The 14,687-nt window shown below is 25.6% G+C and overlaps 3 protein-coding genes across 3 annotated transcripts; 1 reads left to right on the top strand and 2 right to left on the bottom strand.

Annotated features, from left to right (window-relative positions):
* Positions 1 to 139: 139 nt before the first annotated feature.
* On the bottom strand, positions 140 to 1,231 carry LOC128957558 (lipid storage droplets surface-binding protein 2-like). Its single transcript, XM_054303346.1, has 3 exons — positions 908 to 1,231; positions 767 to 849; positions 140 to 703 (listed from the first exon to the last, which is right to left on the bottom strand). Exons 1-3 carry the CDS (start codon positions 1,119 to 1,121, stop codon positions 281 to 283), a joined length of 720 nt encoding a protein of 239 aa, XP_054159321.1. The 5' UTR covers positions 1,122 to 1,231; the 3' UTR covers positions 140 to 280.
* Positions 1,232 to 3,507: 2,276 nt separating this feature from the next.
* LOC128957392 (BTB/POZ domain-containing protein 2-like) lies at positions 3,508 to 6,026 on the bottom strand. Its single transcript, XM_054303137.1, has 5 exons — positions 5,521 to 6,026; positions 4,805 to 5,269; positions 4,646 to 4,750; positions 4,210 to 4,551; positions 3,508 to 4,142 (listed from the first exon to the last, which is right to left on the bottom strand). Exons 1-5 carry the CDS (start codon positions 5,701 to 5,703, stop codon positions 3,591 to 3,593), a joined length of 1,647 nt encoding a protein of 548 aa, XP_054159112.1. The 5' UTR covers positions 5,704 to 6,026; the 3' UTR covers positions 3,508 to 3,590.
* Positions 6,027 to 6,089: 63 nt separating this feature from the next.
* Positions 6,090 to 8,819, top strand: LOC128957391 (splicing factor U2AF 50 kDa subunit-like). The gene is made up of 7 exons (XM_054303136.1): positions 6,090 to 6,251; positions 6,315 to 7,061; positions 7,118 to 7,260; positions 7,467 to 7,692; positions 7,756 to 7,871; positions 8,172 to 8,522; positions 8,597 to 8,819. Exons 1-7 carry the CDS (start codon positions 6,215 to 6,217, stop codon positions 8,726 to 8,728), a joined length of 1,752 nt encoding a protein of 583 aa, XP_054159111.1. The 5' UTR covers positions 6,090 to 6,214; the 3' UTR covers positions 8,729 to 8,819.
* Positions 8,820 to 14,687: the final 5,868 nt, after the last annotated feature.

The following is a 14,687-nucleotide window of genomic DNA, read 5'->3' on the forward strand; positions in this document are numbered from 1 at the left end:
ATCATGTACTATAACTATGTATAACTATAATTTGTTTTATCAATATTACAAATTATAGTTATACAAGTACAAATCATGTACTATCAATTAAATTTAGTTTAAATTGTTGCATTATTTTCATTTAGTATTGAAATTTATTAAAATTTAGTAAAACTTTATTCATTTATAAAGATTAGAGAAGTATTACAGATTAGAAATTTAAAAAACCTAAAATCAATTGGCAATAATAAAAAATAATGTTTAAATAAGATTTGAATGAAAATACATGAACTTTTTTAAACTATTGTATTTTATCATTATTATGATGAGTCCAATTGGACCAATTGCTTCTCAATGTATTGACTGTATTGGAAACAGTTGGGACCCATTTGTTAGTTAACTGGTTATAGACTCGGCGACGGATTTTTTCGGATAAGTTTGACATTCGGACTCCAAGTGTCTGATCTTCAATTGTTTCAACTTTTGGTTCGTTATCGGCGGGAGGAAAGTAGTGGTCAACTGCATTGTGTGTCAATTCAATAGCCGTATCGATAGAATTGCGGAAGACTTGGATGTAAGACGAGTGGAGAACACCATTAACTTTGTTATAACTGTAATCTTTCATTTCATTGAACGTATCGGTGCTATACTTTCTCATCCCTTCAATGCGGTTCACAATTGGACTCTCAATGCCCGAGAATATACGTTTGGTGTCGTCTTTAATCTGAAATTTTTTTTAAATATTTTATATAATTAGTTACAAATATAAATAGTTGTAAATATTTACCTCTTCGGGCGATTTCTTAATTGCCGGCAATTTCTCTTCTAACTTATCGATTCCTTGACAGGCAATGTTATCGGCAAATGTAACTGAAATACATTTAATACATTAATATAATTATTTAATTATAATTTATATCATAATTACTCGGTTTTTCAAACTTGTCGATCATTGGTTTAGCAGTCGTGGCCACGAAAAGCAATGATTGTTCCGCTTTGGAAAGTGTGGCAGAAATCAGACCATTATATGCCTTAAAACGTGAATATCCATCACTTGCTATACCAATAGCCGATTTGATGAGAGGAAGAGATGACAACTTATTTAAGGCTTCCATCTTAAGCACACTTGAATTACTGGCCATTATTCGCAAAATTTCAAATAAAATTTGTATTGAATTAAAAATATTAATAAAATATAATTTAAGAGACGAGTAAAATATAAAATGAAGTGCGAACTCAAAAATTAAAGACGATATGAAAAAAATCAAACAAAACACTGTCTTATATACTAATTTCAAATGAACTTTGAAGTCAAACTAAATTCAATGTTCATTCAATTTTTCTCATAATATATTAATTTTTAGTACATTTAATTCCTTATTATGTCTATCATGTGACTAAAAATGACAACATTTCTATATTTAAGTTTTTAGACTTTAGATTATTATTAATTTTTAGTTTTTAAAAATTTTTTCAATTTTATTTTTACTAATTAGTCAATTTCTATTACTATTACTATTACTATTTCTATATTGTAATTGTAGTACACTATACTATATTAATAGTTGATTATTATCAAAATATATAAATGTTGAATTATCATTAACGTTAAAAGTTTCAAATTGTATTGTAATTGGTCAAAAATATGTACAGTACATTTTATCAATCAAATCATACTATAGTATTAATGTATGCTAATTAATTTTATTTAAAAGTTATTAATAAATATAAATGACTCATCACATAGTAAAAAGTGTTGATAAAAATGCAAATAAATTTTTTAAATAATATAGAAATTTTAGTTTTCATTTGTAAATTTTAAATTATAAGATATTTGTAACCATTGTAATACTCTAATGATGAATCAGAATGTAATATCAGTTTAATTTAGAGTCAATTTAATAGAAATATAATCAATAATTTATTTTAAAAATCAGACTTACCTATTAATTATTAGTTATTAAAAATTAATATTAAAAAAGTTAGATAAAAATATCTGCGAATATCATACTATTAATTATGAGTTCATTGGTTAAACATTAGTGTTATTTTCAATAGTTTTCCAATTTATTGTTTAAATGTTTATGAAAATCGTATTCAATTGATAAACACTGACAATATATTGATACTGTATATCCAATCTATAAATTTATAGAAACAAGTTTATCATTTGTCAATAAGTATAATTATATTCTTGTATTAATTTTCCACTCACTAATTATAATTAATTTATTTGTTTAACAAAATTAATTTTGTGATAAACAAAAATTATTTAAAACTATGAATTTTATAAGTAAAAAATATTAATAATGTAATAAATCATAGTCTAATATTTAAATTGTTATACACACTGTGTATTACACAGTAGAATAATTTTTTCCTTTTATTAAATAATATAAAATAAGACAACTTTCTATTAATTATTGTAAKCTTATTATAATTTTTATAATATAAAATAATTTAAACTAAATTATCCTTGTTTACATTTACATACTGATATTAATATATCTAATTATTAGACGGTCCCTAATTTTTAAAACATGATTAAAATTAAAACCAGATATATTGTTCATTTAATATTAATACTTAGTAATCAAAAAAAATAAATAAATTTTGTATTTATTATATAACTATAAGTCCTTGAATTAATAAATATATTGAATGAAAACATTGCCTTTACTAGTAAAGCAAATTTAGAAAAATGTCTAAAATTATTCATAATGTATATAAAAACTAGTTAACCTTCAATATTAATAGAATTTAGCAATATTTTAGTTATGCAACTTTTATATAATATTAAATAAAACAAAATATTTAGTAAAAATTTTTACTAATAATATATTTTTATTGTTCTCTTATATTAAATAAGAAATAATTATCGTTTAAATCTTTAAACTGACAAAAATTTAGATAACTTTAAATTTATTTTAATATTCATATTTATCGGTTCATTGATACTGTTATCAATATAGACACTAATCAAATGTTACCAAAACATGTACCATAAATGAAATGATTTTAAATAAAATCCTTAAATTACATAATAAATATACTTTACTTATAACGTTTCCGTGAGATTATTAATAAAATCAAATGTAATTAATATAATTAAACATAATATACATCATATGACAAATAGTTAATCTTTGAGTTTACTCTTTTGTAGTCCCATTTATTTAATTAGCACTATTTTAATTGTTTAATAAATTAAAAATAATTAAAAACACAAATTAAAATTTAGTGTGTTTTATTCACATTTTTAATGCTTTTTAAAGTAATGTAATATATAATATAATTATTTATAAATTTACAATTAATCTAAAATAATCATTTAATAAATTATTTTTAAAACAAATTTAAATTATGTTTATAAAGTAATAATATCACAATTAATATAATTTTAAAGACTATTCTGGTATATTTCAAAAATATAATTGCAATTTTTGATTAATTATATATAATTATAAATGTATTTATAATTTATATAATATATACTGTATATTATAATCCTTGATAAATAAAATTTAAGGAATTAATAATAAGACTCTTTAAAACATTTGTTGTTTGTTTATTGCAACCAAATCTATATTTAGTGGTAATTGATGGACAATTTATGTATAAAATATAATTTCCGGTATTTGGCCATCTTCAACTGAAGTACCATTATTACAACCGGCGGCATAACTAAATTGAAAGACTACTTTACCGACAGAACCGGTCAAATCAAACACCACTTTTCGACTGCCATTTGTTCCGTAATGAGAGTCCGAACCTTTCAGAGTTGCGGCGGCCGTATAGTTGGTATTTGGATTAATTTCAACCGGGGTTTTGAACATCACTCGAAATGTATTTGCAGTTCCATCACAACTAAATGTTGTGTCATTAGAGGCCAATACCTTACCTGAACCGGTATGTATAATCTGAATGGTCACGTCATAATCAGAAGGTCCATGTATTGAACCGTAAAGACCAAACCCGATGACAAAAATTCTTCGATCCACTTGAAAGCGAATCCGATCACTGGTTCCACTATAACCCCAACGACTTTCTGTGCGTTGAAATCGGGTTACAACATGTTCTTTACCTGTTATACAACAACGAGGAACATCTGGAAAAGGGACTGTTGGCTTAGGGTTGACCGTAAAGTAAAGAAACAATGAGACCTAAATCAGTAATAAAATTAAAAACTAAGTAAATAGAGTTTAAAACAAATTTTGAACAATCACTAACAACTTCGCGATCGGTAAGAATTCCCGATTGCGCCACTTCTACAGCAAATTCCTCGACTGTCATCAAAGGGAATCGTATTAAATATAGAGCTCGTGATAGTGTTTTTCGCTGATTGTCCGGATTATTAGCACTATTTTGTCGGTGACACTCCTGTTCAGCCCAACGAACCACAGCATTAAACAAAACCACTTCACGGATTCTGAGAGTGTCTCTCTCAAGAACAGTAGTTAATGTGTCGAAATCAATGTCAAGAAAGCCTTCGGCAGCTAACGCTTCTACAGTGTGTTTATCGATTGTTTCCAAACACATGGCCGCCAACTGAGTTTCATCAAAAAGTCGCGCCTATTTAAATATTTATCACATATTTATGATAAAACAAATACAAATACATTCAATACAATTATAATAAGATATAAATTGTAAATATAATGAATACCTGAGTTAATAGCATAAATGCATTGTCTGATGAAAGATTAGATTTAAGAAAATCGACGCATTCTTTTTCAAGCGCCGGAACCGCATATTTCTTAGCCGTATATAACTATAAAAACATATTATTTATTATTATTATATATATATTAATGGTTTTTCATACTGTAGTCATGACTGTTTCGGGTCCAATCTGTACTTCATCTGTATATAAGAAGCGAAGTAATGCCAGAAAAGCTGCCGGTTCTACATCTGGCAAATCAATCTCTTCAGTTTTGGCMGCCATGGCTCCATTAAACATGGCATCAAATACAGCACTTCCAATAGATAAGACAAACTTGTGAGCCGGTGTTCGTAATTGTTGTTGTCCTTTACCAACAATAAAGTGCACGTCGGCCAACACTTCCCGATTAAAGATTGATGACATCCTCTCCTTAATAGTAGGTTTACTCGCCTGCCAATTGAAGAGGACCTGATTGGTGGCCTGATTAGCACCTAAATTAAGGGCTGCCACTGCATTGGATGACGGGCTTATGGACATTGAAGTGGTCGGTGCGTTGTATGGCATCTCTATATCGCGTCGGAAATTACTTGACTCCCGATTCAGCGCCTGATTTACGGGTTGTGAAGACTGTATATGTATTCAAACATATGATTGTTATTCATAATTATTGTTTCATTTGAAAAGAAAATAAATTAAATAAATTAGAAATAATGTAAAAATAAATGAATCGTTTTATATCTGTATTAATAAATAAAATGATATATTTAAACAAAAATATCATTAAAGTTGTAATATTAATGTTAAGTAATTAAACGATTTATTGATTAATGATTACAATATAAATATCAAATGATATCATATTGTTATTCATTACTCACATTAAGGACATCGCTGTCCGAAACATAGTAGAGATGTGATGAAGAAGAGGGAGAAGAGTCAGTCACAGACATTGGACTAAGATTTGAGTGACTGCTCGACTGCTGCTCTTCGGTACCATTGGTCGCGTCCATCGATGACGAGTTAATCACGTTATTAACGGATTTATTTTGATTGACATTCATTACGATTATTAGACAAAAACAGATATTGATATCAACTCATTGGTAATTATAACCAATTGATAGACATTACACTTCACGGGTCATCACAACTACTGATTCAACAAAAGCGATATCTTATCGACTGAAGTATTGGCCATCAATTTGGATCATTTGTTATTTAATTAAATCAATACCAAAAATAATGGCAAAAATTAAGATGTTTTTTGAAAAAAAAATCAAACAAATCACTAATAAATGTTAAGAAGTGGTGATAAAAACAGATATCAAACGTTTGGATCAAAGTATTGTCAAAGTGTTGTCAATTGATTGCACAGACATTGCAGTAAATGTTAGAAATGTTTGATCCAAACAATGATTGCAATCAATAGTGTGTTTATATACCGTTGAGTGTCAGTCGTGTCAGTCATGTGTTGAAAGTCTGTCGCCATCTTTGTATTGTCCGATCTATTGGTCATTGAATTGCCGGCTGTTTTGTCGCCAATAACTTTGTGATCAATATATCTGTCAACTAATGGACGACCAAATGGACATTTACGACATTAAACCCGGTTTGTGGTGACTGTTTGATCCACACGTGCATTGATTTAACTGTTAAATTGCTTTGTCTATAGATTTATCGGATGTTAACATTAAGATGGAACCGATGGATGTAAAGGTGAAGACCAATGAATCCAATGATGTGAAATCAGACAGAGATCGCGACAGAGACCGTACACGAGATAAGGACAGAGACAGGAATAAAGACAGAGAAAGAGATCGCGATAAAGACAGGGATAGAGATAGAGAGCGGGATAAGGATCGCGATAAAGATAAGGACAGRTCTAAGGATAAGGAACGGGATAAAGATAGGGATAAAGATAAGGATAGGGATAAAGATAAGGATAAAGATAAGGATAGGGATAAAGATAGAGAGAAAGATAGAGAGAAAGATAGAGAGAAAGATAGAGAGAAAGATAGAGAGAAAGACAGAGAGAAAGATAGAGAAAAAGACAGAGATAAGGATAAAGAGAAGGATAAGGATAGAGATCGCGATCGGTCACGAAGGCATCGGTCGAAATCACGAGAGCGCTCAGAGCGGTCGTCTCGACGCGAGAAAGACCGCGAAGAAAAGCGGAGATCGCGTTCAAGGGAGCGCTTTCGGTCGCGTTCACCGAATCGAAGTAGTCGTAGTCGTCGCAAAAAGCCATCGAAGTACTGGGACGTACCACCCGCTGGATTTGAACACATCACACCTCAACAATATAAAGCAATGCAAGCAACCGGTCAAATACCAACCACTCTATTTGCAGCTCCCGGTACGGCACCCGTTCCTATAGTTGGAAGTACTATTACACGACAAGCAAGACGTCTATATGTTGGTCTGTAATTTAATAATAGATATTTGGAAAGTCATAACAGTTTGTGTGAATTGCAGGTAATATACCATTTGGTTGCAGTGAAGAGGAGATGATGGAGTTCTTCAACGCTCAGATGCACGCCTGTGCCTTCAGTCAGGCACCGGGCAGTCCAGTGCTCGCCTGTCAGATCAATTTGGATAAAAATTTTGCATTTCTTGAGGTATTTCTTTAGACACTTACCATAATATATGATAATATATGCACTCAACTCAATAGCTCTTATTTACTTACGATTACTTAAGAGTTCGCAATGAGTGCTAAAGTAATTGACTTTTTTTGGTTTAAATGATTCACTAATTGTTTCCATTAATTTCGAAAAGTCTATATTATTAACAATCAATTTATAATATTAAAACTTTTTAWTAGTTTCGATCAATTGACGAAACAACTCAAGCCATGGCTTTTGATGGCATCAATTTTAAAGGACAGTCTTTAAAAATTCGTAGACCACATGATTATCAACCGATGCCAGGAATGAGTGAACAGCCGCAGTCAGCTGTTCCCGGAGTTATATCCACTGTTGTAAATGACTCTCCATTTAAGATATTTATTGGAGGTCTTCCTAATTATCTTAATGAAGATCAAGTCAAAGGTTTGTTAATCATGAGAGTTATAGGTATTTGAAAAAAGATTTAAATATTTGACAATTTTCTAGAATTATTGATGAGTTTCGGTCAATTGAGAGCATTTAATTTGGTTAAAGATAGTGCTACTGGTCTTAGTAAAGGATATGCCTTTTGTGAATACGCCGACACACAGATCACAGACCAGGTATTGATTAGAGTCTTCACTTAATTTTAAACTATACTTTAAAACACAATTCGTTAAACGTATATCTAATCTCTAAATTAATAATACTTTTAATACTCTATTATTTAATTTTATTATTAATTGACAGTTGTTTTCTTCGATACTTGGATTGAGTAAATGTTTTTTTGAATTTTAGTTTTTATTTTAAGACTAGATTTGGACAAAAAGAGACCAAAATATTTCTAATTTGGTTTTCTTTTGTTTCATTTGCAGCACTTTTTCTTTTTTTAGAAATTTTTCGTTTTATTCCCTTTTTTATAGGCAATTGCTGGTCTTAATGGTATGCAATTGGGCGATAAAAAACTTATTGTTCAAAGAGCTAGTGTCGGAGCTAAGAGTGGTCCACTGGCCGCTGCTTTGTCTAGCGCTGCGGCTATTCAGGGACCCGTTCAAATACAAGTGCCGGGACTAACCACTGTTACCGGCGGTACTGAAAATCCTACTGAAGTGTTATGTCTAATGAATATGGTTGTACCCGAAGAGCTTAATGATGATGAAGAATATGAAGATATCCTCGAAGATATTCGTGAAGAATGTTCTAAATATGGTTTTGTTAAGTCATTGGAGATTCCCAGACCTATACCTGGAGTCGAAGTGCCAGGACTTGGAAAGGTATGTCATTTGGATTTGTTTGACATCTTTTGTTAAATATATAATAAACTAAAATTTGTTAAATAAATGTATAGGTATTTATTGAATTCAATAACATCCAGGACTGTCAAAAAGCACAACAGAGTCTAACAGGACGTAAGTTTGCAAACAGAGTAGTTGTCACCTCTTTCTTTGATCCCGACAGATATCATAGACGAGAGTTTTAGCTTTAATTTTACTCACAAATTATATTTTATATTTTGCAATCATTTTTGTTAATTCAATTAATTGATTAAAGTATGTGAATTCATTTGTATGACCCATTAATAAAATAAAGTTTTATTTATTAAATCAATTGAAAAAATAAATATTACATTTTAAAAACCCAATTAAAAGGTATTTATTTAACTATAATATTTTTTTGTTGACTAAATGAAATTTTAACTATATATGACTGATAAATATTATGAGTTTGTTTTTATTTATACTAAAGAACTCTTTTTGTTAAGTATTGTACTGTATATTAGTATATAAATTACAAACAATACTTAAGAAATGGTATAAAAATTAGTGTAATTAAATGATATATTAATCTACAACTATATAAATTTTAAAACTGAAAATAAATGATAGGTAAATACAGTAATTATAATTATTAAAATAAATTACCAGAAATAAAAATAAATATTGTGTGAAACTGAATGCAAACATTTTAAATTATTATTTTTAATATAATAAAAATTTGTAAAATTATTATGTTTAAGAATTTCATTGAAATTTTATTTATGTTTAGAACATTTCTTGAAATTTTATGAATTTTATTTATATTTAAGTTTTTACTAAATTCTTAAAAACAAATATATAATTAGAATTTAATTTTTTTTGTTAAAATTTATATTCGCTTTTTAAAAAAATCAAATGATTTATTTAAATGAATTAAGATATTATAAATACCATAAATAGTTATATGATTTACTTTACTTAAGAATTACCTAAAATCAATAAAACTATGAAATGCTTAACAAACTAACACTAAAAATATGGAAAATTGTATTAATATTACTTTAATAATAAGTAATTAAATACTTAACAAATGTAGACCTAAACACAGGTAAAGACTAAAACATTTATATTCATTTATACTGCAATTAGAAATTTCAAATAATTTTTAGAAATCTTTAAATTATTAGCACTGATTGAGTCATTGGTATCGATAATATGATTATTAATCTCAATGATAATCGATTGTATTAATTAATTTTCAAATTAAAGACAATAATTGCAGTTTTGAATGTTATTTAATACTTTTTTAATACAATTAAGAAGTGTATTATAGAAAATGCAAATTAGAGAAAACAGAAATTATTAACAGATATAGTATTTGTATAGAAAATTATTTTTGTATTTTATATAGAATTTCATATTTTCATACAATAATAATTATTGTCGATTTGTTTTAAACTGAAACACAATTAATGCAAATTAGCTAAAAATGTAAATTGTATTATTTTATTATGAATAGTAAATATAATTTTTAAAATCAAACAATTATATTAAACATGTATTGTTTGTATTAAAGATTAAAATGTGATTCACAATAATTGTGAAATTATTAAATTTATAAACTTAGCTATTAACGCGCTAACAACAAACGTGTGCCATCGGCACAAATCGATGTATACCTTTGAATCCTAAAGTGTGCCGTCGGCACAGAGCAAATCAACCAATCAGAATTGATCGAATTAAATTTAAACTATAGTTGATTTTAAAAATTTATCCATATGTTAATAAAGATTTATTTTATGTATGTCTTTAATAAGCAATTATAAAATATGTTTAAATTTTTTCATTTATACTTAGTCACAAATTATAAAATGGGGAAAAATAGCTGAAGATGGTGATAATTAGATCCAATTATCATCTAATGGTAAAAATAGCTGAAGATGATGATAATTAGATCCAATTATCATCTAATGGCAAAAATAGCTGAAGATGATGATAATTAGATCCAATTATCATCTAATGGTAAAAATAGCTGAAGATGATGATAATTAGATCCAATTATCATCTAATGGCAAAAATAGCTGAAGATGATGATAATTAGATCCAATTATCATCTAATGGTAAAAATAGCTGAAGATGGTGATAATTAGATCCAATTATCATCTAATGGCAAAAATAGCTGAAGATGATGATAATTAGATCCAATTATCATCTAATGGTAAAAATAGCTGAAGATGATGATAATTAGATCCAATTATCATCTAATGGTAAAAATAGCTGGAAATACTAATAGCAAATGTATAATTTTAGATCACAAGCTGATTTTACCATTAGATGATAATATGATCTATTCCTCAACTTCTTAAGCTGATTTTACCATTAAATGATAATATGATCTATTCCTCAACTTCTTAAGCTGATTTTACCATTAAATGATAATATGATCTATTCCTCAACTTCTTAAGCTGATTTTACCATTAAATGATAATATGATCTATTCCTCAACTTCTTAAGCTGATTTTACCATTAAATGATAATATGATCTATTCCTCAACTTCTTAAGCTGATTTTACCATTAAATGATAATATGATCTATTCCTCAACTTCTTAAGCTGATTTTACCATTAAATGATAATATGATCTATTCCTCAACTTCTTAAGCTGATTTTACCATTAAATGATAATATGATCTATTCCTCAACTTCTTAAGCTGATTTTACCATTAGATTATGCTTATGGGTTTTGCTAGTATGAGTTAAAAATTTATTAATGACTGTGAAACCGTTAAACAATTTAAATTATTTCTAAATTTTGATTGGTTTAGTATTAATTCAATATCGCGAGCTATAATAATCGGGAGCTAAGGGTAAAAATAGCTATATTTTACAGGTCTAAGAGCGTTAATAATAATATCTAATATACGGTACAATATATAGAAACCGAAAATATAAATTTATAAACATAAATGTTTAAATTTTTTGTTGCAAAATAAATGAAGTGATAATATGATGTTTAACTTTATAATGTGATCTATAAGTTAGAGGTTATAACTTATAAGATATACAGATAATAAAGAATAATTTGTATGCTTTTTATAAATTTGTCCGAAAGGAATAATATAAATATAAGTTCTCTCTCTCTCTCTCTCTCTTTCTTTCTTTCTATCGTTTTTGCTATTATTGTATTGAAAACAATAGTAAATAACAAGTGTATTAATATCTGGTTTTAATATTTGTTTCTTATATTTCAAAGAAATTCAATTTTCAATAGACTTCACACTTATATTTAATGTATAAACAGACAACAAATCAATTATAAAAGTAGATTGAATTCAATTATAATTTTTTATTACTTTCTTTCATCTGTAAGTCAGTTGCGTACAGAATATTCATTGCCTAACACTGAGACCTACAACTCAACTATAGTATGACTTTTTAATGGTTAAAACTTGTTTGATATCAAGCGCTTAGGTTTTCTATACAAGTGTCAGTTAATTGAATATAAAAATCTTTATTACATTATTAGTTAGTGTTAAAAGTCTAGTATATAGTTAGTGATACAGTTATATATTTGGTTATAATAGTAAAATTTTTGTTTTGATTTGGTATATAAATTGACGTAAGTTTGTGCCGTAAAATTTTATTATATATATATATATAYMTATATATATATATGTTTAGATTTACAGTATTTGTTGTGCTTTAACACTTAAATATCAAAGCATTAATTATAATATATTAACCACTTGTCAACAAAAATTGGTTAAATATTTGTTAAATAAATAAACATTATCAATTTTTATTAATACTATTAAATTTTATATGCTAATGTTAGTGAATATTATATTTCTAATGTATTTTTAAACATTATTATATGCGAACAGATAAAAAATATTCTGTTTATTGCATAAGTTAAATAAAATAGAAAAATAGTAGATAATTATTTTATTGAATATTTTTTCAATTTATGTTATAAAAAGGAAAACATTTAATAAAGCAATTTATTGATTCATAAAATTTAATAAATGTTAATTATGTTATATTTAATGTTTATTTAGTTGATTGGCAATAATTTAATTTATGCAATAGATAAAATTTATTACTTAGGAATTAGGAACTAAAAATTATTTTTTAGGCATTTAATTTTTGTTAACTAATTATTTGATGATATAATAAAAGCAAAAATACAGTATATACCGGTATATAGTACAGTATATACAATAGTTAGGAAAATGAAAAAAGTAAACAAAAATTGATAATATAGTCATAATGTCAGAAAAAAGTATTTAAAATTATAAACGTCTATTAAATTGAATCGATAACCATTTTCAGAGTTAAATCAATAAATTTTAGTTATTACTTATTTTATATTTAATTCAAATAAAAAAATACGTCACTTATTATAATTACAAAATTGCTTTATATATATAAATAATACTTTTTACAAAAATAAAATGTTATTAATAAATAAAATGAATATTTTTAATACTTGCTATATTTAGAAATAATTTTAATAAATATTTTTATAATTTGTATAATTAATCTATAATAGGGATATAATTTTATTGGAATATTTATAGAATATAAATATATTTTCTATAAAATTTATATACTATTGTAAAATATTTGATGGATTTAATAATTTGTTAACTGAAATTGTGATTATACCTATAGTAGTACATTATTTWTATTATTTWTATTATTGTCTTATTTTAATTATTTTAATTRCWTAAAATGCTTGCAAATTACTAACTAACATTAGGTTTTYATATTTATAATAAATTAGATATATTATCTATAATTTATAATATACCATGGTCAAAAAGGGGCGAAYCAGATGAAAATGTTCCATTGTAAGAATAGTTTGTAAATATTTTGTTGATATTTTATACCAATTATATATCTTATATAAAATAAAAAATATTTATATACTGTATAAATATACTGTAGTATGTGTYAGTAATCATAAGTAATTGAAGAAATTTATGTAATTATTTCTATTAAAAATATATATATAATTTATGCCTATACTTAGAGATGGGCAAATAGAAAATTTCTAATAAATTTCCCTAAGAAAACTTCTAGAAAGTTTCTCAGAAATAAATTTCTATARAAATTTTACTTTATTRTTATACTATGGAATCTCCATATAAAGTTATTGGAATACTGTATTATTGATAAATAATATACACATAACTATTATACAAATGGGATCTTTATATTTATATTTAAATTTAATAAAATAATGTTATTACACTCAGTTATTATAAAATTTGTTAATAATTTTATTATTTTATTATTTTGAATATTAATTAAAATATTTATAATAGTATTTGGTAATTATTATTAATTGTAATATACTTTTTCAATATAACAAAAATTGAGAAAAAACCAAAATTAATTTTGGGATCCTATAGACAGTTTGTTTTAGAAACTTTCTAAAACCTCAATTATTTTAGAAATATTTCTTTTTTGTCAACACTACCTATACTGTACTATACATAATCGCCGGCAGTCTACGTATGGTTGTGTAGAGTTAGCAATAATAACGTCGTATTTTATAAATATAAAAAATACACACAAAAAATAATTGCATAAATATATAATACAAAAAATTATAAAAAATTATCAAAATTTACAAACACATTGAATTATTATTTTCAGTAATTTCGTCATGTTTGTTATTATAAATCTTAATTAATTGAAAGTTATCGAAAGAAATTTTTAATTATTTTTCATTATATTATTTTTTAAACTTTCTGCATTTATTTTATTTTATTTTATTAATTACATTATAGAGAATTTTTAAATTTAATTTTAAATACTTTTATTATATAAATTTTATATTGTATATTACACTTAAAAATTTTTAAAAATATAATTTTTAGATTAGTTTTATTATAATATAATATATTTTAATATAATAAAACTAATTTTTTTATTTATAATGAAATTATATTTAATTTTTACTAAATAATTTTATAATTAAATAATTCTAAATTTTATACTAAAATTATTTAATATCACAAATATTTATTTTTGACTTTAAAGTCGAATATCTCGAAGATTATTTGACACAATGAAAATTATTATAGTTATTATTTATTATAGTTGTCATATTTATAATTAGTATTGAAAAATATACTTTGATTAAAAATATTTTAAAAACAAAATAATCATATGA

Source organism: Oppia nitens, unplaced genomic scaffold (assembly GCF_028296485.1).
Source record: "Oppia nitens isolate AA-2021 unplaced genomic scaffold, nextdenovo-longstitch-racon4-pilon3 scaffold3_pilon_pilon_pilon, whole genome shotgun sequence".
Lineage (NCBI taxonomy): Eukaryota > Metazoa > Arthropoda > Arachnida > Sarcoptiformes > Oppiidae > Oppia > Oppia nitens.